A 23,449-nucleotide genomic window follows, 5' to 3' on the forward strand; every position below is an offset into this window, starting at 1 on the left:
ATGGATCGTTCCTCTTGAACTATGAGAATTGAGATCACACACACGCACAAAAGAGGCAAGACGCATTTGTCTTGAAGTAAAACAATCTTTACTCTAACTCAGGGTAGGGAAAAAGTCACTGGGATACAAAACAAATAATATCTGTCTACATTCTATGTTTCCTATACTTGCCAAAAGCCTTTGGCAAGGCACTAAGCTTACTTACGAGTAGGCACCCTTAGCAAAAGGAGAGCCTCTCTCCATCCTGCCTGTTCAGCAGTCAAGCAAGAAGAAAGTGATCAACTACTTTCTCTTCTAACAAAGAAATCGAAAGCAGTTGAACATGCAAAGTAGTTGTATACGTGACCCTCGGGGCACGACTGCAATGGCCACTACACTGACCAAATGGTCAGTTACAATATTAACCCTTTAACTGTCTGACATGTAACAAAGCTCGCTCTCTAATACCCAACAGAAGGGCTGTCATAGAGAGGAGGGTGCCAAGTTGTTTTCTGTTGCCCCAGAAGGTCGGACCAGAACCAACGGGTTGAAACTAAATCAAAAGAGTTTCCGTCTTGACATTAGGAAGAATTTTCTAACAGTTCAAGTGGTTCCTCAGTAGAACAGGCTTCCTCAGGAGGTGGTAAGTGCTCCTTCCCTGGAGGTTTTTAAGTAGAGGTTAGATGGCCATCTGTCAGCAATGCTGATTCTATGATCTTATGCAGATGATGAGAAGGAGGGCATCTTGGAGTAGGGATCACTGGGGCTGTGGTGGGTAGTTGTGAATTTCCTGCATTGTGCAGGGGGTTGGACTAGATGACACTGGTGGTCCCTTCCAACTCTATGATTTTATGATTCTTGGAACAGACGTGTACAACTTGATTTAAGGCAGAACTGGAATTCCTTGGATTTGATTCCACTTTGGCAAGAGTCTCTCACAAGTCCTAGAAACTGTTTTTAATCACTCCCACAATTGTGAGAGACCAACAGATTGCAGTCCCCCCCCCCACCCCACAGAATAATGAGAATTCTGGAGCAGCATTTGTTGGGTTCATTTTTCATGTTATAAGTCGGGGAGGGGCTGTGGCAGAGCATCTGTGTCAGCTAGGTTCTCTGTCGACCCTGGATTCAAACAAGATGGTTTCCCCCACGGACAAAATGGAGTTTTTTGTGCACTCCACTCCCCCGTTTGCACCCGGTCTCCTGCCCGAGATCTGCAACTCTATGGAGACCCGCCCGAGTAATCGCTGATCTGATACCTGGTCCTGCAAAACAAAGCCGGGAGCTCGGGAAGATCAGCCAGTTAATGCACACATTTATTTCCTGTATGTGTTGTCTTAAGTCTTTACCTGTCGTTAACTTCTGTATTGTTTCTTTGTTTCTAAAACCTAATCAACCCCATTGTATTTACCCTATATATGTACCGATATTAAGGCCTGTATTCTAGCCTTTAGTTTCTATGACTTGCTGAACTCGCTGACTTTCTGAATAAAACTTTTAACTCGCTGCATCTCCTGGAGTGAAGTCCCTTATACCAGGAACGCAACGTGTTGCTGAAGCCTGACAATCTGCTGGGCATGCAGAAAGTCCCAGGTTCAATCCCCGGCATCTCCAGTTAAAGGGACCAGGCAATTAGGTGACGGGAAAGACTTCTGCCTGAGACCCTGGAGAGCCGTTTCCAGTCTGAGTAGGCAATACTGACTTTGATGGACCTAGGGTCTGATTCAGTATAAGGCAGCTTCAGGTGTACACACCTGATCTGTTTAAACAGGCTCAAGCTGAAGGTGACTAGTAGCAGCCCATACAGGTTCCAAAATAGTTCCCAAATCAGATAAGTCCACAACAAAACTGGTTATCTCCTCCAGTTGTTTTTCTTAATAGCAGCTGCAGTGAACAGTCCTGGTTTATCCAGACTATTACACGTGCCTCTCAGTGGCTACTCATACTCTAATTAAGCACCATCGGTTGTTTTAATGTTGTTGATTTTATTGGTTTTAAATGTACATGTATTATGGTTCTTTGCATGTATGGCTTTTAATGTCATTACCTGCCCTGATCCCGGCCTCAACCTGTAGCAGAGCTGGTTTCTGATTGTCTTGATGAGATGTGCTTTTTCTTAGGGGGCTTGTACGGCCACCAGCAAGGGTCCTGGTCTGGCAGCCGGCGTCAGCGTAGTTACTCAGCAGGTCTGGGACGGAGGCAGGACTCAGAGGAGCTGGACGATGCCCCCGTTTCTACAGGTATGACTACAGTCTTGTCCATTTTTCTAAGTAGCTTTGCGCCAGTCATCATACACACAAAGACATTGCCAAGTCAGTGGACTTCTATTCCGACATACTGTTACAGATAACTGAGCAGTGAAAAGTTCCAGGGCTTTGGATGAGAGTCGTGGGCACGTGCAACATATTTTGACCGATACAGAAATAATATGTAAAAAGAGCATAGTGGAAGCAAATAGACACTCCTTTAGCAAGTAGCACATCTGCTGACCATTGTGTCAGAGTTCAAGAGAATAAATGTTATAGCCACCTATAATGCTGAACCCCACTTAGGCCTTTAAGCACGCCTGTTTCCCTCGTGGTCACCCCCTGAGGACTTTGGGTCTTTGTTTTGATTATGTATGCCATTTCCGACCATCAGAGGTTGCCTCGCTCTCCCCCTGCGTTTTGCCCGCGTTTTCAAATTTGAGATAAAACATGTCCGTGAAAACGTAGGCAAAACACAGGGAAGCACAGGGGGAGAGCGAGGCAACCTCTGACAGTCGGAAACTGTATGCATAATCAAAACAAAGACCCGAAGTCGTCGGAGGGGTGAAACAGCCATGCATAAAAGACCTTAGCTAACTCTAGCTAAACTTTCTTCCTTGGCCTCATTTCCCACTCCAAGAGTTTGTTTTTCTTAGACACATGCTCCCTTTGCCTCTACAAAGCACTGGTCTTGACTTCACCTCCTGCTTTAGATTGCCCATTCAGGAGAACGTATGCCACTGAAGGAATGTTAAAAGTTATTTTTGTTAAATGCCTAACCCCCGTCAAATGAAACCACTGAAAAAAACCATGATAGACCCACTCACTGCAATCAGCCTAAGCTCGTATCAGTATTTTATTGATGCAACATGTGTTATGGAAGAATATTGAATGGCTAGGTCTCAGAAGTGACCATATGGGAAGGAGGGCAGTGATGCTGGGTGTCATTCTGACCAGCCAGTGCTTGTATTCTGTTACTCTGTTTTGAACATCTTGCATTTATTGTTTCTAACAAGATTTTTCAGAATTCTGCTTTCTCGGCAGGGAATAAAACTCTGCATTGCACTTGTGCCATCCCAACCTAATGGAAAGGGGTGGAAGCTAAGCTTGCTGCCAGGGCTAATTGTACTTGGGAGGAAGGGAAGACAAGTGAGGGTAAGGGGATTTTAAAAAACGATATAGAGGAAGTATAAACACTGGGAAGAACGACCACATGGACTCAAAAAGAGAAATGAAAGGCAGAAAAAAACAACTGGATATTGATAGGTTGTACCAAGTTGTGTCCACATGAACACCAACAGTACTGGTGAAAACCCCAAGGGTTTTCATTGTTTATCGCAGTTTGTTTTAAATTCGAAGAAGAAAAAAGAGTTGGTTTTCATTTGCTGACTTTCTTTACCATTTAAGGAAGAATCAAACCGGCTTACAATCACCTTCCCTTCCCCTTCCCACAACAGGCACCCTGGGAGGTAGGTGGGGCTGAGAAAGCTCTAAGAGAGCTGTGACTAGCCCAAGGTCACCCAGCAGGCTTCATGTGTAGGTGTGGGGAAACAAGCCCAGTTCTCCAGATTAAAGTCCACCGCTCCAAACCACTACACCACGCTGGCTCTAAATTTGATTAGAGCAATGACAGTGGAGGGTGTATGAACCATTCTTATCCAAATTGCCTAACTCCCAAACTGGTTTTCTTTCACAGGGGGACAATCTACTTGGCCCATCCCCTTCTCTAGCTGTTGATGTGTTCAATATCCATTGCCACCACCTACATGTCTGTAGAAAACGTTTTTTTAAAAAAAAGTCAACAGACACTTAAATTGCCTTCTGCATAATTTCTGTTTTTGCCCAAGGTTGAGGTGTGTGAGGAAGGGTGGTGGGGCAGACCTGTGGCCTAGGTCAGTGGATTTAGTTGCACCCAGTGTTTTCTTCACCATCTAGAATACTGCTCAAAAGCGCCTCCTAGTTTGTTTGATTTGTACTCTGTATACTGTGAGCCTGCCATAGCTTTGCACATTTTAGTTGTTAGGTAGCCTGCTGACAAAATGGTTGAACTCTCCTCCCCCAAATCATCAGCTTCTCTAACTGCTGTGTTTTTTTGCTTCTTCCCCAGAAGAGATGCCTCCTTCTCCTGTTAATGTCAATTCTTCTTCACGTGAAAAGCAAAATTGTTCTGAGGGTAAGCCGTGTTCACAGAGGATCTAGATAGGCATGTTCAGTGCTGGGTATTCCCTATATGCTTAAATGAAACTTAGATAGTAAGAATAATTGAATTCCAGACATGATATAAAATATGGGAATGGAATGCTTTTGTCTATATTTGTGTATACTTTTCCTCCTTTTACCAGACTTTGGAAGGAAGCAGTGCTATGCAAAGCTCCAAAAGCTTCCTTGGGGGTAAAGTTTCCAGTCTCCATGTGTGGTCTGGAGATCTCCAGCCTTCAGATCATTCCCCCTGGAGATTGTGGCTGCTTTGGAGGGTGGACTCTATGGCATCATACTCTGCGGAGGTTCCTCACAAACCCCAGCCTCCCCACCCCCAAATCTCTAGGAATTTCCCAATTCAGAGTTGGCAACCTTACAGGAGTCCTCTGAATCAAGATTTGGCCCTGTGAATGAAGCTACAACTGTAAAAAGTCCTGCAGAAAGGCAGCGCTGCATTCATAAAGTCCGTCTGTTGTTTCCCATCTCCTAACGTGTCTCTCTCATGCTGTTGTAGGTAATGATCTCAGCTCCTCTCCTGTCTCTGTGGGTTCCCAGAAGTCAGTGGAGAATTTTGTAGGCTCCAGGTAAATCTTTCAAAGCTAACTGGGCATTATTGCTGCTTTTCTTAGCTGTCTACCCACAACCATCAGAATTGTTTTGGGCACCGGGCTTTTCCACATCCTCATTTTCCTCGCTTAAGTTCTTGTTTCTTAGGGGCTTTTATTCTGTCCCATAGTTCAGTTCAGTGTTTTGCTCCCTCTAGTGGTCGATTCGATATCACACAGGTTTAAGTCTGGCATAAAAACTACAGGGAGATAGAGATATGCTGAACTTAAATCTGTGTGATATCGAATCAACCACTAGAGGGAGCAAAACATGTGCGAAACTGAACTGGCTCTGACTCTCAGGAAAGAAATCTGGGTTGTACTGGATAGAGTCATATTCCATGTTAAAAGCTATTCAGAAAGGAACTGAAAACTGCCATTATCACAGCGTCTTTATATAGTTTGGTCACTTTTGGAAAACAGCATACGAGCGTGGTTACTTTCTCCCATACTGCCGGCCCTAGAGGTGCAGCCAAGACGGCAGAGGTTCACCCCACTCTGCCTATCACCCAGAATGAAGGAAGTTGACCTGCAGCTCTACCTTTGTGCCTGCAGCCTGTCTTTGCCTGCGTAGGCGGATTGGCTGCATTGTTTTCATACCTTGCTTGCATATCTGGCCGGCCTCTGTTTTGAACCTTGCTGGTCTGATCCAGCATAGCAATCTGTTTATTTAGTTTTGTCTCCCACCCTTACTCCCTGGCCAAGGCCGGGCTCAGTTCTTACATCAACAGTATTTAGAAGAGCCATTCTCATCTCTGCAGGTTCAGCATCAGCCGGCGACGGGGACAAGGTTTGGCGCTCCGGCCACAGTGCCTGACCCCCCCGAGTGAACTGTCCTCTTGCGACAGTGCTGTCCACGACTACCTTCCGCTGGTAAGGGTCCCCAAAGACCGTGGTAATAACAGCACCCTGTTTAGCTCCATTGGGGCAGGTATGGAGCACATCAGTCACATCACAACCCCACCCGGTCTCCGTGGGGTGGGTTGGAACCGTGCAAAACCAGCTCTGCAATGAAGATAGCTTCAGGAGGGTAGCCGTGTCGGTCTGTAGCAGAACAGCTAGATTCAAGTCCAGTAGTACCTCTAATCAAAAGAATCATCAAATATAATTGTCAATTGCTGGCATCAATCTCATTAAATTTAAACAAACAAAATATAGGCTATCAATTCACCAGGAAAAGTTCCAAAATAAACATATACTCAAAATATCCAACAAATACAGGTATAAATTCCGTAGGTAGTAACTACCTGTGGAATTTACTAGCTATATTTGTTGGACACTATATTTTGAATGTTTACTTGCTATTTGATTGAATACTACCTTTGGAATTTATGCCTGTATTTGTTGGAAATTTTTAGTATATGTTTATTTGGGAACTTTACCTGGTGAATGGATAACCTATATTTTGTTTGTTTACATTTAAAGAGATTGATGCCAGCAATTGACAATTATATTTGATTATTCTTTTGATTAGACGTTCTAGTGTATTTTTTGTGAATTGGTTATTTCTAGTACCTTCATTCCCCTTGGTTTTATTGTTGATAATCAAGCGCCTTAGAGACCAGCAAGATTTTCAGGGGATGAGCTTTCGAGAGTTGAAGCTCCCTTCATCAGATGTTTGTTTATTTAAAACACTTCATGCCACCTTTCCACCCAATCAGGGTTGACAAGGCGGCAAATATAAACACATTAAAACATTTTAAGCAACTTAAAATGCAGTTATGATCATGAAATAATTCAATTACAAACACATAAGCAAACAATGCTGGAAGGAGGGCTAGTAACTGTTATGGGGGTATGCCAGATGAAACAAATAGAGGGAGACAAGTGAATCTCCCTGGGGAGAGAGTTGCAAAGTGTTGGTACCGTGACGGAGCAGGCCCTTTCTTGGGTTGCCACCTGTCTAGCGTCAGTCGGCGGAGGCAACAGAAGTGGAGCCTCTGAAGAGGACCGAGGGGTATCTGGTGAAGCTTTCGAGAGTCAACACTCTCAATAAGTGACGAAGGGAGCTTTGACTCGAAAGCTCATACCCCGAAAATCTTGTTGATCTCTATGGTGCTACTGGACTCAAATTGAGCAGCTTTACAATGGTAACGTACAAACTTGGCCGTAGCACCTGTCCTTATGTCCTACTTCTAAAAGGAGCCTGTCTGCCATTTGAGACTCTGTGAACGCAGCTGTCCAGGCCCCACTGAAATGCCCCCCCCCCCGGACTTCTGTCTTCAGAAATTCACCTAACTCACGCCTGCCTTTCCCCCCCGGCAGGTGCATCTGCAACAGGCCCCAGGCATGTTCCAGCTGAGCGAGAGCTTCTCCGAGGTGGTCCAGATCCCCCTGGACCGTTTGCGCCGGGCCTCTCCCTACGCCTCCCACCGTGCCAGCCTCAGCCCTGCCTCCAGCACCTCCCCCTGGGCGCTGATCGCCAAGGGGAGCCCCAAACCGACCGCAAACCCTCCTTCCCTGGATGGCGGCGAAGAACTCGCAGGAACGGGCAAAGAGGGGGCGATGGAGCAGGGCTCGCCACGCTCCCAGAGCACCTGCTCGGAGGTGCTGAGCGCCGCCGTGTGGGCCCAGGCGGACAGTGGGCGGGGCTCCGAGACCGATGCCTGCGACCACTCGCCCGACGCCTCGGAAGCCAGCCTCAGCCTGCAGGAAACAGGCCTGGAGGCAGAAGAGGGCGACCTGGAGAGCATGAGTTGGGCTACAGCCGTGGCCCTGGCGTGGCTGGAGCACCGCTGCGCCGGGTTCTTCGTGGAGTGGGAGCTGCTGGCGGCCAAGGCTGACGCCTGGCTGCGGAGCCAGCAGCTGCCGGAAGGCGTGGACGTCGCCACCCTGAAAGGGGCCGCGCGGCAGCTCTTCCTGCTGCTCCGCCACTGGGACGAGAACATCAAGCTGAACATGCTGTGCTACGACCCAAACAATGTGTGAAAAGGGCAGCTGGGGGGCAGCCTTTGGCAAAGCGGGTGCCAATAAAGAGGATCGGTTCAGAGTCTGTAGAGTCGAGCGTATTCTTTCACAGCCCAACTGTGTGGGTGGCCCCATACGGCCATGGCAGTAGAAAGGGGCCTTCGGGTTTTCCAGGCGAGAGATATTCGGCAGTGAGGTGGTTGGCCATGGCCTTCCCCTGCCTAGCGACTCTGAACTTCCTTTTGGTGGTCTTCCATCCAAGTGCTAACCGGGACATCTGTAACAATACAAATTCTGCAGATCAATGTAAAAAACATGTGGCCAAATTGATCTGTGCTAGAGATAAGGGTTACACTCATTTTGATGCTCGGAGGACATGTTCTCCGCATGCCCAGGGCCTGGTATCTAAGGGTAATCTTCCTTCCTACCTGGATTCTCTGGTTAGTCCAAAGTTGTGTAGAATCTTTATGCATTCAAGATTTCTTTGCCCTTTTTCAGTGATTTTGCTGGGCCGTAAACTAAGGATCCCTTTTTCAGACCGGCTGTGTCCCTGCCCTCTTCTGTCAGTGGTCTCCTTGGTACATAAAATCATAGAGTTGGAAGGGACCACCAGTGTCATCTAGTCCAACCCCCTGCACAATGCAGGTACATATCCTTCTGCATTGTCCTTACGTGTACCATCTTAGACTAAAATGGATGATACCATGTTTTAACAAATGCTCCACATCTTCTCGAGCAACTTTGGAGCAAAAGGTTCAGTTCCTCTTAGAGGACTCTGACCCTCAGTGTACTTATTTTGTTGATCGTTTTTTGGAGGCTTCAGAGAAGAGACTAAGGGAGATGTTTTTAGAGATGGGTCTTATTTAACTTTTATGGTTTTATTGCTCAAGATCTCGGTCTAAGAAAAGGGGGAAAGACAGAACACAAATTCCTTTAAAAGGTGAGATTTTTAAGATGCCTCATTCAGCAGTAGCATCACACAAAACAAGGCAACAGGCGTCGCCCCAGGGCCCAGCGGCTTTTATTGAAGGTTCTCCACCTTAATACTAGCAAGTATGTAGGTTACATCCTTCTCTCCACCACTCATCAAGACAGACATTCCAGGGCCAGAAAGCCACGGCTGCTCTGAGCAAGAGACTCCGGGAGGAACCCAACCGTCAGCAACTCTTCTGGAGCAATGTCCAAGCCCAGCCTCGGCGGGCGGCAAGGCTGTTCCTGTCCAGTTCTTACTTGGCCTTTCTTGAAGACCGTCTCTCTTCCTCTGCCGCCGGAGAGGCTGCTGTGCCGTACCAGAGCTGTGCAAGGATGGCCCCGTGACACAGGTGGAGGGAGGCTGAACTGTAGACTGTCGAAGGGTAGGTGTTCCAAGAGAGCTCGATCAAGCCTAGGATAAGCACCCTGGAGCAGAGGGGGAGGAAGCCAGAGGTGGGTTCTTAGCTTTGGGGAGCGACCAGTCAGAAAACCACTGTAACCCAAACCATGAAGCTTTTAGTCAAAATCACACTGATTTTCATATTGACTTGCTCCCACCCCCTCCCTCCCCAGATATTGAATCATAGAGTTGGAAGGGACCACCAGGGTCATCTAGTCCAAGCCCCTGCACAATGCAGGAAATTCACAACTACCTCCCCACAACACCCCCAGTGACACCTACTCCACACCCGGAAGATGGCCAAGATGCCCTCCCTCTCATGATCTGCCTACGGTCATAGAATCAGCAGTGCTGACAGATGGCCATCTAGCCTCTGCTTAAAAACCTCCAGGGAAGGAGAGCTCACCACCTCCCGAGGAAGCCTGTTTTGCTGAGAAACCGCTGTTAGAAATTTCTTCCTTATGTGTAGACAGAAACTCATTGAAGGAGGACTGCTGGAGCTTTCTTGGTTTCCTCACTTGGGAACAATTTGCTCTTTCCTCTATATAAGAACATAAGAAAGGCCATGCTGGATCAGACCAAGGCCCATCAAGTCCAGCAGTCTGTTCACACAGTGGCCCAACTAGGTGCCTCTAAGAAGCCCGCAAACAAGATGACTGCAGCAGCATTATCCTCCCTGTGTTCCAAAGCACCTCATTTAATAGGTTTACATCATGACTAGTATGCATTTTGACGAGTAGCCATGAATACCCCTCTCCTCCATGAACATGTCCTCCCCCCCTCTTAAAGCCTTCCATTACTTACATCATACATTCCATTTGTTACACTTAACAACCTTTTCCCTTACAAAGTCCCTTTCAAGAACTATGTGAGAGAGACTGCTATAATTCCAACTTTACAGTGGAAGTGGGGCAGAGGAAATGAACTTGAGCGACACTGGTTATTGTAAGAATTACAGAGCGAATGCCTATGAAGCCATATGTCCAAAAGCACTACATAACTGCTGGATATTTGGGGGGGGGGGATTTACAGTCAGAGTTGTTCAGCAGTGGAGTCGGCTTCTGAGGGAGGTGGTGAGACCCCCCTCACTGGCAGTCTTCAAGCAGCAGCTGTACGAACACTTGTCAGGGATGCTTTAGAGAGCCAACATGGTGTAGGGGTTAAGACTGGTCCATCAAGGTCCATCAAGACTGGTCTCCAGGGTCTCAGGCAAAGGTCTCTCCCCATCACCTACTGCCTGGTCCTTTTAACCGGAGATGGCAGGGATTGAACCTGGGACCTTCTGCACGCCAAGCAGATGCTCTACCGCTGAGCCGTGGCCCTTTCTCCAGCCAGTCCATGCAGGTTCTTACTTTAGCAGGTGAGTCGGCTTCTTGGCTGGCGTGCACCACAGCAGGTAGGGCAGCGTGTGGAAGTACCAGACGTAAAACTGGTAGTGCAGGGAGCGGCTGAAGCAAACGCCGATGAAGTTGGACGTGAAGAGAGCAAAGACTATCTGTGGCCTTCGGTTAAGGGGAGACCATACCAGGCAAAGCTCAGAAAGCAACACCACAGCTACTCTGGGCAGGACTTGTGGGCCCCGACCCGTCAACTCCATCCCCCAAACCAAGCAGCCCCCACAGGGCCTAGGCCTCGCCTTGAGGGGAAAGGATATGGTTGGCTGAGAGAGGCTGTGGAGGGCTTTTCCTCTCAGCTGGATCCTTCAACAGCGACAGGGTGTTTTCTTCAGATCTGCCAGGGGGGAAGAAAGAGGAACATAAATGTTGTGATATTTTGGTATATCAAGGGAAACTGACCCCTCCCCCAGCCTGCACAGTAGAGAAGAAGAGAAGAGTTGGTTTTTTATATGCCGACTTTCTCTACCACTTCAGGCAGAATTACAAACCAGCTTACAGTCACCTTCCCTTTCCCTCCCCACAACAGACACCCTGTGAGGTAGGTGGGGCTGAGAGAGCTCTAAGAGAGCTGTGACTAGCCCAAGGTCACCCAGCTGGCTTCATGTGGAGGAGAGGGGAAACCAACCTGGTTAACCAGATTAGCCTCCACCGCTCACATGGAGGAGTGGGGAAACCAACCTGGTTCTCCAGATTAGAGTCCACCACTCCAAACCACCACTCTTAACTGCTACACCATGCTGGCCATGAAGGGGTTTATTTTTCTGGTCAACTGGTCTTAACCAGAGATGGGATGTTGGCTGATGCACCCCGAGGCTGCTTCCCTTGTGAAGGCTGAGCAGATGCTTTGGATCAAGTTCTGGATGACAAAAGGACATAAGAAAGGCCATGCTGGATCAGACCAAGGTCCATCAAGTCCAGCAGTCTGTTCACACAGTGGCCAACCAGGTGCCTCCAGGAAGCCTACAAACTGCATGACTGCAGCAGCATTGTCCTGCCTGTGTTCCAAAGCACCTAATATCATAGGCATGCTTCTCTGATCCTGGAGAGAATAGGTATGAATCATGATTAGTATCCATTTTGACTAATAGCCATGGATAGCCCTCTCCTCCATGAACATGTCCACTCCCCTCTTAAAGCCTTCCAAGTTGGCAGCCATCACCACATCCTGAGGCAGGGAGTTCCACAATTTAACTATGCATTGTATGAAGAAATACTCCCTTTTATTTGTTTTGGAGGTCGTTGGACCACCAGATTGAGCAGCCTTGAAGGAGTTCTCCTCCACTCAAATTGGTTAGCAATCCCTGACCCTTTTTATTTATTTATTTACTTCACTTATACCCCGCCTTTCTCCCCAGTGGGGGACCCAAGGGGGCTTACACAGTTTTCCTCTCCTCCATTTTATCCTCACAACAACCCTGGGGGGAGATTCAGCCGTAAGCGTGTGAATAGCTCATGGTCACCCAGCGAGTTTCCATGGCAGAGTGGGGATTTGAACCTGGGTCTCCCAGATCCTAGTCTAACACTCTGGCTGTCCCTTGAAGAGGAAGCTGGAACTACCCATTCTGCACTGCAAACTTCCTTCAAGCTAGGAATGCCGGGGTGGGGTGGGGGTTTAGTTAACAACTAAATCCATCTCTTCTAAACTGGCTCAAGTGGAAATTTCGGGTGCATTCACCCATGCAGAATAATGCACTTGCAGTCCACTTTCAATGCACTTTGCAGATGGATTTTACTGGCCATTTTTGCATGGTCAATTTTGATGTTCGCTCAAAGCTCTTTTTTAAAATGCGGCTTTAACAATGCCTTGTCATGGTCCCCACGCAAAAGGAGAAGTTCCACTCCCCCCACTCACCTGCTCCTTTGTTCCTGTTTGCATAGTCATTAGCATATGCATAGCTGAAGTGCCTCTGTTGTTTTGCATAGTTCCTTGAGGGAGATTCTTCGCAGCAAACACAAAAGGTCGCGTTAAATGGCCTCTTTAGCAATGCGAAACAGGTATGTGCCGGCTTCGCAGTCATTTTGGAAAATTAAAAAAAAATATGCGGGGCAATTCAGCCTGGAACGCGCTGCTAATTACCATGCAAAAATGGCCACTGTCTGAAACGGCAAAATCCACTTACAAATTATCATTAAAGTGCATTGAAAGTGGATTATTCAGGATGTGTGAAAGCATCCTGTTACACAAATTTGTCACCACAACAACCTGGGGAAGTAGGTGAGGCTGGAAGAGGGTAACTACAAAGGTCTTTAACAGACAGTGGGGGGATAGGCTGATCAACTGTGATCAGCCAGCAAAAGTCAGAAGAATCTCCAAGTCTAGCAGATTATTGATGGCGGCCACCAGGGGGAGGTGTTGCCCAGCCACAGTTCACAGTGCTGGATTAGATGGGTGTTTACCTCTGATCCAACCAGGCCATTTTTTAATATTTTTGCAACCAAGCTTTTCGGTTTAGTCTGAATTGGAACCTCCTGGACCGGCTGCTACCAAGTAGTTACTACCGATCACACACCACCCTGTAGCAGGCAGTCGGTTGGCTGCCCAGGAGTACATTGCATTGGCAAAAGAATGGGGAACGTGTCTGATGCTACTATATTGCTACCTATAATTATACTCCAGCCTAGGAAGTTTCAGGCTAGGAAGTATACTCCACTCTAGGTAGTTTCTACACTATTTCAACATATCATGTTTAAAAGTTCATGCTGTTTCAGCCCTGAGATTTCTGTAGTCCAAACCTTATTGTTCTGTTCACTGGATGTCCCATCCTGCTGACTGTATTTGACTTGTAATTTGTAATCTGCCTTGAGGCTCAGTGAAAAAGGAGGACTGTAACTAACTACATAATAAAATAATAATAAAGGGCCTGATCCTATAAACAACAGAGAGTTCAGCCATAGAATCAGATTGTTGACTATAATTAATTCAAATGAAAACAGTGTACCATCGGATGGAGGTGCACTAACATCCTATTTTATCTCCCTTGCTTTTTCACAGCGGGCAGTCCACCATGTTGATGATTCTGGAGAGCTAAGATCAGACTCCACCACCAGACGAAGAAGAAGAGTTGGTTTTTATACACCAACTTTCTCTACCACTTAAGAAAGAATCAAACCAGCTTACAATCGCCTTCACCTACCCACAACGGACACCCTGTGAAGCAGGTGGGGCTGAGAGAGTGTGACTAGCCCAAGGTCACCCAGCTGGCTTCATGTGGAGAGGGGAAACAAATCCAGTTCACTCAGATTAGCCTCCGCTGCTCATGTGGAGGAGTGGGAATCGAACCCGGTTCTCTGGATCAGAGTCCACCGCTCCAAACCACTGCTCTTAACCACTACACCACGCTGGCTCTCCAGATGCAAGAAAACTTCTTGCTGTAGGATTGCATTAGAATGCATGACTCAGTTTGGGGGGCTTAGAGGCAACCTTAGAGATTTCTGACCCCTCATGGCTTCCCCCCCCCCCTTGAACACAAGCAGGAACGCATCTGTCTTACCTGTGCCACCTGGTTAGTGCAAAAAGCCCCAGGACAGTCAGGTGAGAGGTCAGAAGTCCTGCGTGGAATGCCCGGTGCTGGAAAACCTCCTCTGGCAAGAACCGCCAATTCACCGTCCACTTGAAGAGGAACTGGCGGCCCAGGTCAAAGGAACGGGTCAGGTACCCAACAGGGTTGGCCAACAGGAACGGCAACCCCAGGGCCACCTGCAAAAAAAACCCACTGCTTTGAAGCTTCCTCATTAGAAGAAGACGAAGCGTTGGTTTTTATATGCTGACTTTCTCTGCCACTTAAGGAAGAATCAAACCGGCTTACAATCCCCTTCCCTTCCCCGCCTCACAACAGACACCCTGTGAGGTAGGTGGGGCTGAGAGAGCTCTAAGAGAGCTGTGACTAGCCCAAGGTCACCCAGCTGGCTTCATGTGGAGGAGTGGGGGAATCAAACCTGGTTCTCCAGATCAGAGTCCACCGCTCCCCACCACTCTTCTTAACCACTACACCACGCTGGAGGTCCTTCAGCTTCCTTCGTCTTCTAGCCCAGCTACCTGAAACCCTTTGGACCAGAATGAGAAGATCACACTCAGACAGGTCCTTCTGACTGCCTAAAAAAAAAACCCCCACCCTCTATGCCCCGCCCTTCCTCTTACCTGCAAGGCCGCACAGATGGCAAGCTTGGGGATGGTGCCCGGCAAGCCAAAGCGCCGCAGCAGGAGGAAAAGGAGACCCGGCGCAAAGAGGAGGATGTTCATTTTCACGGACACAGCCAGGCTAGAGGAGGAGACAGAAGTGAACACATCAGGCTGCCTTACACTGAATCAGACCATCAGTCCATAATGGCGAGTCCTGCCTACTCAGACTGGCAGCAGGTCTCCAAGGTCTCAGACGGAGGTCTTTCGCATCACCCACTGCCTGGTCCTTTTAACTGAAGATGTGGGGGATTGAACCTGAGACCTTCTACATGGCAAGGAGATGCTCTACCACTGAGCCACGGTCCATCCCCAAACATACATGAACACGTGAAGCTGTCTCATTCTGAATCAGACCCTTGGGTTCATCAAAGTCAGACAGGCTCTCCAGGGTCTCAGGCAGGGGTCTTTTACATCACCTACTTACCTGGTCCTTTTAACTAGAGATGCCGGGATTGAACCTGGGACCTTCTGCATGCCAAGCAGATGCTCTACCACTGAGCCACAGCCTCTCACCAGAACATGAAGCTGCCTTATACTGAATCAGACCTTTAATCCATCAAAGTCTGCCAGGCAGTGGGTCTCTAGAGTCTCAGGCAGAGGTCTTTCACATCACCTACCTGCCTAGTCCCTTTAACTGGAGATGCCGGAGATTGAACTTGGGACCTCCTGCATGCCGAGCAGAGGCTCTACCACTGAGCCACAGCCCCTCCTCTTTAATCACCTTAGCCAGCTCTGAGCTCCCTGGCAACCATGTGGAAAATGGACATTTCCCCCCCCCCCCCGCAAGCAGATTTCACTACCAGATGTTATAAAGGGGGAAAGGACGATATGAGGGAGGGGGGATTCGAGCCCCAGACCCAAAGAGCCACAGCCCCTCCCCCAACTTTGCATTTCAGGCAACTAGACGTATCGCTTCATTTTATTTGTTGGCCTTCATTGGATCAACCAGCCCCAGGGGTCTCACCTGAAGCAGAAGCAGCCCCAGGACCAGCGGTCCTCCAGGAAAAGGTTGACGGCCAAGAACAGGATCGCCATGGCGACGGGGTCGTTGAAGAGACGCAGGACGAAGATGGAGTGGATGCGATAGGAAGCGCAGCACATGAAGAAGAAAACGTACGGGGGCACCTGAGGACAGAGGGGGCCATGAACAACCAGACCCGTCTCCAGGGAAGCTCTATCTGCTGAGGGGGTGCGAGTCCTGTTCCGCAGGTGCACACCTGCCAACTATACTTATGTGATGCAGGGGCAGGTTAACTGTTTTTCCCAGAGGCAGGGCCCAGGAGTTGTGTAGAGTGAAGACATTTGGGTGGGGAAGCTGATGAAGTGAGCTTTGACTCTCAAAAGCTCCTACCCTGAAAACCTTGATGGTCTCTTGTTGCTACTGGACTCAAACCTAGAAACCAGAATTTACAAACAAGGAAAATGAGAATACATAAAAGCCCAGAATTTCAGCATCTCTCCTTAGGGCAGAGGTCAGCCTTTTTTTCTGATACGCTTTTGTCAAATGCCACCTGCACTGATGGTGCTGACCAAAATAAGAAATCAAGACCTAAGCAATGAGCCTTCCCTGAATTCCTGCCCTTCCACCCTCACCCACACCCCCTTGATCTCTTGGCTCTAACCTCCCCCTTCGGGACATGCTTAGCTGGGGGCTCCTGCTTGTGGCAGGAGAAGAAATTGTCATTCACGCATCCTTTGGATGTCACACTCAGCTACTGACCTTATTGGTTCGGCTGTAGATGCGGAAAACAAGCAGCAGTGTGGCGAGGTACAAGGCGGCAAAGAGGTACTGGGCCAGGCGGATGTTGGTGCCGCGGCTGGTGGCGTAGTAGAGGCCCAGGAAGATGTAAACAAAGCCAGCTGGGTAACTGCAAAGAGAGAGAAAAATGAGTGCATTCAAAAGGAAGGGGAAAGCCACTGCTCACCACCCCAAGAATCAGGCTTGGGAGGAGGGACACCCACCCCAATCCCACCCAGGTCGGGGGCCATGGCCCAGTGATAGAGCATCTGCTTGGCATGCAGAAGGCCCCAGGTTCAATCCCCGGCACCTCCCGTTAAAAGGATCAGGTAGTAGGTGGTGCAAAAGAACTCAGCCTGAGACTCTGGAGAGCGGCTGCCAGTCTGAGTAGGCAATCGTGACTTTGATGGACCAAAGGTCTGATTCAGTATCAGGTAGTTTCTTGTGTCCAGCCCATAGCCTTTGGAAAGCCTCGTGGTTACTGGCACTCACACAAGGGGTCCTGTGTCCCCCTTCAGCTGGGTGTAATCCAGGGTCCCATTGACGACACCCTCTACCTCATCCATGTAAGCTTTCCAATCGATCTCGGTATCTAGAGGGAGAAGCACAGGAGAAGTCTTGTCAGGGATGCTCTAGGCCAGGGGTGTCAAACATAAGGCCAGGGGTGTCAAACATAAGGCCTGTGGGCCGGATCCACTTCCTTGAGACTGCTTCTTTGAGACTGCTTCTGATCGCGGATGATCTATTTGACCTTCAGGGCTATAACCTCTGATAGGGCCGTCCCCGGGCCCCAATTACACCTCTCCATTCACCCCCGTTAATCAAGAACGACAACCCTCTTCCTGCCACTTCTTCTGATGCTTTGCTGTTACGGCTCCTGGCTCTTGGGCCATAATACCCCCACAGATCTTTTAAAAACCTGGAGGTTTTTAAGCAGAGGCTAGATGGCCATCTGTCTGCCATGCTGGTTCTATGACCTTAGGCAGATCATGAGAGAGAGGGCTTCTTGGCCATCTTCTGGGCATGGAGTATGGGTCACTGGGTGTGTGCGGGGAGGTAGTTGTGAATTTCCTGCATTGTGCAGGGGGTTGGACTAGATGACCCTGGTGGTGCCTTCCAACTCTATGATTCTAGAAGGCAGCTTCACATGCTTTACTATTCAACCCTGGCACTGAGCATATGTTCCTAGCGCAATTCTTGGCTCAAATTAAGTAATAAGCATTGCCCACAAGACCAGAACCACCCCATATCTCATAGGGGCCAGAGCAACTAGTGCCATTTCCATTCCAAGCCACAGTGATTCCACACATCCCCAGCACCCTTGTCCTCAAGATGTGCTAATGCGCGTCATCCCTCTACCCACCCAACATTGGAACCCCCCAACCACAGTCCACCCTACCTTTCATCTCCCCCCCCCCCAGGACTCCACGGTTCCCAGTCCTACTTTCCCCTTGATTGTTGCCGACCTCCAGGTGGAAAGGAAAAAATGTGCAAAGCACCAGAGGTTACAAGGCATTGATCTAATAACCTGTAGCTAGTCCAAAATTTTACAAAACAGTAGTAATAACAAAGGTTCAAATACATTGCAACACATGTACTTCTCTTGAAATTACAACCAATTTCAATGCTACAGAGATCGGTTCTCCTGGAAATAAGACACGATGGGTAGCCATGTCAGTCTGCCTGTAGCAGTAGAAAAGAGCAATAGCCCAGTAGCACCTTAAAGAGAGCCAGCATGGTGTAGTGGTTAAGAGCAGTGGCTTGGAGCAGTGGACTCTTCTCTGGAGAACTGGGTTTGTTTCCCCACTCCTCCACATGAGCGGCGGAGGCTAATCTGGTGAACTGGGTTTGTTTCCCCACTCCTCCACAGGAGACCAGCTGGGTAACCTTGGGCTAGTCACAGCTCTCTCAATCCCACCTACCTCACAGGGTGTCTATTGTGGGGAGGGGAAAGGAAGGCGATTGTAAGCGGGTTTGATTCTTTCTTAAGTGGTAGAGAAAGTCGGCATATAGAAACCAACTCTTCTTCTTCAAGACTAACAAAGTTTCTGGCAGGGTAGGAGCTTTTGTGAGCCATCAGAAGTGAGCTATGGCTCACCAAAGCTCACTCCCTGCCAGAAACTTTGTTAAGTCTTTAATGTGCTACTGGACTCTTGGCTCTCTTTCACCTCTTTCAAATAAGGGTCTCTACGGTCTGTTTTGGTCGCATTATGAGAAGACAAGAGTCACTGGAAAAGTCACAGTGGGTAGCCGTGTTAGTCTGTCTGCAGTAGTAGAAAAGAGCAAGAGTCCAGTAGCACCTTAAAGACTAACAAAAATATTTTCTCTTGCTCTTTTCTACTACTGGAAAAGTCAGTCATGCTAGGAAAAGTTGAATGCAGCAGGAAAAGAGGAAGACCCAACAGGAGATGGATTGACTCAATCAAGGAAACCACGGGCCTCAATTTGCAAGACCTGAGCAAGGCTGTCAAAGACAAGACATTTTGGAGGACTTTGACGCACAGGGTCGCCATGAGTTGGAAGCGACCTGACGGCACTTCACACACACACGCTAGGGTCTTCCATAGCCGTGTTAGTCTGTCTGCAGTAGTAGAAAAGGGCAAGAGTCCAGTAGCACCTTAAAGACTAACAAAAATATTTTCTGGCAGGGGATGAGCTTTCGTGAGCCACAGCTCAGTTCTTCAGATACAGCTAGAATGTGAATCCATCTGTCTTTAAGTAGAGGAGAGTGAATTCAGACAAGCATTAGTATGTAAATGTTAACAGTATGTAAATGTGAATAGCAGGCTTGATGGGATTAGGTCTGGTATGCAGAAGAGTCTGTGATGTCCAGGGGAGAGATGGGTGGCTCATTACCAATGCTGATTTCTCCACACCCATCTCTTCCCTGGACATCAGTCTCTTCTGCATCCCACACCTAATCCCATCACGCCTGCTATTCACATTGACATACTGTTCACATTTACATACTAATGCTTGTCTGAATTCACTCTCGTCCTCCACTTAAAAGACAGATAGATTCACATTCTAGCTGTATCGGAAGAAGGGAGCTGTGGCTCACGAAAGCTCATCCCCTGCCAGAAAATATTTTTGTTCGTCTTTAAGGTGCTACCGGACTCTTGCTCTTTTCTACTCCTGCAGATCTGAAGATGGGAGCTGTGGCTCACGAAAGCTCATCCCCTGCCAGAAAATATTCATGTTAGTTTTTAAGGTGCTACTGGACTCTTGCTCTTTTCCACTAACACTAGGGTCTGTAGGTGAAGCCCCCCCAACTCCCCCTTCCCCAGTCCCCCGCCCCCAAACCTCCCGCGATCTGCCAGGCGGGCTCAGCCCCCGCCCGCCCCCCCCCGGGCCCGGGCACTCACACGCCACCCGCTGAATGACCCACTGGTTGACCCCCACCTCCGCCAGGCAGAGGCAGGCGGCCACCAGCGGCGTGTAGTGGGGCTCCAGCAGCACCAGGCGCTTCTCCTGCCAGGCCCGCCGCAGGCCCTGCCGCAGCAAGGGCGGCCCCGGCCCCGCCAGCCCCGCCGCCCCCTTCCGCCGCAGCCCGGGCCCCGGAGCCATCGCCTCGCCCGCCCCGCACGGCCTGACAGCCGGAAGCAGCAGCCAAAGGCCTCCCCCGCGCCCGCGCGCGCCCCGCGCCGACCGTTCCGGGTCCCGCCCGGCCCTACCCGATGACGTGGAGGCCGGGGATTGGCTGGCAGGCCCCGGAAGTGGGCGCGCCTTTTAAAAAAAACACATCAACGGCTTTTCCTCGCGGCCCCGTTGGCCGTTGATGCCCGGGAGGTTCTGCCTTGGATTTGCCGCTCTGTAGATGCGCGTTTTCCCCTGTCCGGATTCTCACAACTCTGCACGGTGTGTGTGTGGGGGTGCTTATTGTGGGCCATTTATGCAGAGAACGCTAATCTGGTGAACCGGGCTGGTTTTGAAGTGCCCCGGGTGTCTTATAGAGTCCAATGAAGACAACGAGGAGGAGGTTAAAATGAGCAACAGTTCGTGGTTTGGTTCTTGTAGGCTATCCGGGCTGTGTGACCGTGGTCTTGGTATTTTCTTTCCTGACGTTTCGCCAGCAGCTGTGGCCGACATCTGCAGAGGAGTCACACTGAAGGACAGTCTCTCTCAGTGTCAAGTGTGTAGGAAGAGTCAGAGAGGGGTTGGGTTTGAGCTGAGTCCTGTCCTGCAGAAGTAATGTGCTAATCATTAAGAATGAATAAGGCTTGGCTTCCTGCCCTGAAAAACCTCCAGACTAACAAAGGCTACAGTCAACAATAGCCATGCAGATTAGCTTTGGAGTTCACACATTACCAGATCATTTCAGGATACAACGCTTCCATATTAACATACCACACTCTCATTAGTACATTATCTTGATACTTACAGGACAATGATTAGCACATTACGTCTGCAGGACAGGACTCAGCTCAAACCCAACCCCTCTCTGACTCTTCCTACACACTTGACACTGAGAGACACTGTCCTTCAGTGTTTCTCCTCTGAAGATGCCTGCCACAGCTGCTGGCGAAACGTCAGGAAAGAAAATACCAAGACCACGGTTACACAGCCCGGATAACCTACAAGAACCAATGAACTCTGACCGTGAAAGCCTTCGACAATAGTTCGTTATTTAGCTGAACACAGACCCTGGGGGTGAAATGACCCACAAATAAGAGGCAGAGTTACTCAGCCCAGAAACAAAGGAAAGTCAGGATCATTTATGCATTCATGGTTAACTGGTGGAACTCCCTGCCCCAGGATGTGGGGATGGCTGCCTCATGGAGGAGAGGGCTTCCCCCTGGCTACTAGTGAAGTGCCCCGGTTGTCTTATAGAGTCCAATGAAGATAACTAGGAGGAGGTTAAAATAAGCAACAGTTCTTTATTTAGCTAAACAGAGACCCTGGGGGTGAAATAACCCACAAATAAGAGGCAGAGTTACCTGAGAAACAAAGGAAAGTCAGGATCATTTATGCATTCATGGTTAACTGGTGGAACTCCCTGCCCCAGGATGTGGGGATGGCTGCCTACTCGGGAGGCTTGAAGAGGGGAGTGGACGTGCTCATGGAGGAGAGGGCTACCCATGGCTACTAGTGAAGTGCCCTGGTTGTCTTAAAGAGTCCAATGAAGACAACGAGGAGGAGGTTAAAAAGAGCAACAGTTCTTGATTTCGCTAAACACAGACCTGGGGGTGAAATAACCCATGAATAAGATGCAGAGTTGCTCACCCCAGAAACAAAGGAAAGTCAGTATCATTTATGCATTCATGGTTAACTGGCGGAACTCCCTGCCCCAGGATGTGGGGATGGCTGCCTACTTGGGAGGCTTGAAGAGGGGAGTGGAAGTGCTCATGGAGGAGAGGGCTACCAATGGCTACTAGTGAAGTGCCCCGGTTGTCTTATAGAGTCCAATGAAGACAACTAGGAGGAGGTTAAAATAAGCAACAGTTCTTTATTTAGCTAAACAGAGACCCTGGGGGTGAAATAACCCACTAATAAGAGGCAGAGTTACTCACCCGAGAAACAAAGGAAAGTCAGTATCATTTATGCATTCGCATGGGGCAGGCCCATGGCTGCTGACAAGCAGATTGATACGCAAAAGCACCAATGCACATTAGGTGTCTACTTCACTCTAATTAGCATAGCCATAGATATTGGTCGAAGGCTGTCTCTAAGCATGTGCTAGGTCTTGTGATCTTAGTAACTAGAAACCACATTCCTAAAGATGAAGGTAATTCAGAGCTCTCTACTGGTGAAAGGCCGTACCAGGCACAGAGAGCATGATTTGTTGGTTCATGGCTCCCGGATGCCAACTTCCCCAAAGCTTCCATGTGTGTGCGTATGAATACATAGTGTTCTAAACCAGGCCTTATATCTGGGCATTACAGTTTCCCCACTCCTCCACATGAAGCCAGCTGGGTGACCTTGGGCTAGTCACAGTTTTCTTAGAGCTCTCTCAGCTCCACCTACCCAGGGCCGGATTTAGGTTTGATGAGGCCCTAAGCTGTGGAAGGTAATGGGGCCCTTTATAGGTCCAGCTGTCCTTTGTCAACAACAAATTGTCGCTGTTTTTTGTGTTGAATATATGCTATATGGTAATTTATATATAGAAATGAGAAAACAGACAGCAAGGTAGACTTTCTCTGAATGTGGAGGATCCACTTAAGTATTTTGGCTTAGTAGTTTGTGATAATCTTTTCCCCTTTCTGTAAATGTATTTAGATAGCAAGGGAAGTCTGTTGCTGGGCAGGATAACTGCGCGTGAAGGCAGTGGGTGAAATGTCATGGAGTGTCAGAGTGAACAATAAACAATGATAGGAGAAACTGGATGAAACTGCAACTGTACTGAGTTGCCTTTCTGTCTGTAATACAATCAGATATGCATAACTTGTTGATGTATCGTCATAACTTGAATTTGGATAAATATCTCTTCCCCAGTATAATCGGGACTGAGAGATTTCTGCCCATTAGGGCCTCTGAGTCAGCAGCTGCAAATAAACGGTTTTTCTTGATAACGGTCTTGGGTCTCTCTCCCCCTGAACCCCCGTTTACCACATCAAAACCAGTGATATTTTAGGGAGCAGGCTAGCAGGCAGGGCCCATTACTTACATCATAGGAACCTTCACAACACAAAATTGCTGTATGTAGGTTTTATTTTATTTGTTTTTATCTTATATTTTGGAAATGTACACCCAGGGGTTTTTTTCCCTTTAAATTTTTTGGGGGCCCCCAAGAGAGTGGGGCCCTAAGCTACAGCTTGTTTAGCTTATACGTCCATCCGGCACTGCACCTACCTCACAGGGTGCCTGCTGTGGGCAGGGGAAGGGAAGG

General features: G+C 48.6%; 2 protein-coding genes across 2 annotated transcripts in view; one reads left to right on the top strand and one right to left on the bottom strand.

The window, feature by feature from the left end:
* VWA5B2 (von Willebrand factor A domain containing 5B2) overlaps positions 1–7,968 on the top strand; it is a 69,138-nt gene extending 61,170 nt beyond the window's left edge. Inside the window, exons 18-22 of the mRNA XM_056849991.1 lie at positions 2,100–2,219; positions 4,333–4,398; positions 4,939–5,008; positions 5,791–5,902; positions 7,295–7,968. Of these exons, the coding sequence (XP_056705969.1) occupies positions 2,100–2,219; positions 4,333–4,398; positions 4,939–5,008; positions 5,791–5,902; positions 7,295–7,957 (1,031 nt within the window). The 3' untranslated portion in view covers positions 7,958–7,968. The remainder of the gene's footprint in view (positions 1–2,099; positions 2,220–4,332; positions 4,399–4,938; positions 5,009–5,790; positions 5,903–7,294) is intronic.
* Positions 7,969–9,162: 1,194 nt separating this feature from the next.
* ALG3 (ALG3 alpha-1,3- mannosyltransferase) lies at positions 9,163–20,190 on the bottom strand. The gene is made up of 9 exons (XM_056849837.1): positions 19,989–20,190; positions 17,116–17,215; positions 16,606–16,753; positions 15,850–16,010; positions 14,844–14,964; positions 14,197–14,402; positions 10,962–11,039; positions 10,661–10,804; positions 9,163–9,334 (listed from the first exon to the last, which is right to left on the bottom strand). The coding sequence occupies exons 1-9, from the start codon at positions 20,188–20,190 to the stop codon at positions 9,163–9,165; spliced, it is 1,332 nt and encodes a 443-aa protein (XP_056705815.1).
* Positions 20,191–23,449: the final 3,259 nt, after the last annotated feature.

The sequence above is a fragment of the Euleptes europaea genome, chromosome 5 (assembly GCF_029931775.1).
Source record: "Euleptes europaea isolate rEulEur1 chromosome 5, rEulEur1.hap1, whole genome shotgun sequence".
Classification (NCBI taxonomy): domain Eukaryota; kingdom Metazoa; phylum Chordata; class Lepidosauria; order Squamata; family Sphaerodactylidae; genus Euleptes; species Euleptes europaea.

Excerpts from the sequence above, each read along its gene's own strand:
- ALG3 (XM_056849837.1), bottom strand. The coding sequence starts at position 20,190 with ATGGCTCCGGGGCCCGGGCTGCGGCGGAAGGGGGCGGCGGGGCTGGCG. Across the intron at positions 14,965-15,849 it reads TGGGGCTGCTTCTGCTTCAG|CCTGGCTGTGTCCGTGAAAA; the intron begins GTGAGACCCCTG and ends CTCCTCCTCTAG. Across the intron at positions 10,805-10,961 it reads CAGCCTCTCTCAGCCAACCA|GATAGTCTTTGCTCTCTTCA; the intron begins TATCCTTTCCCC and ends CCGAAGGCCACA.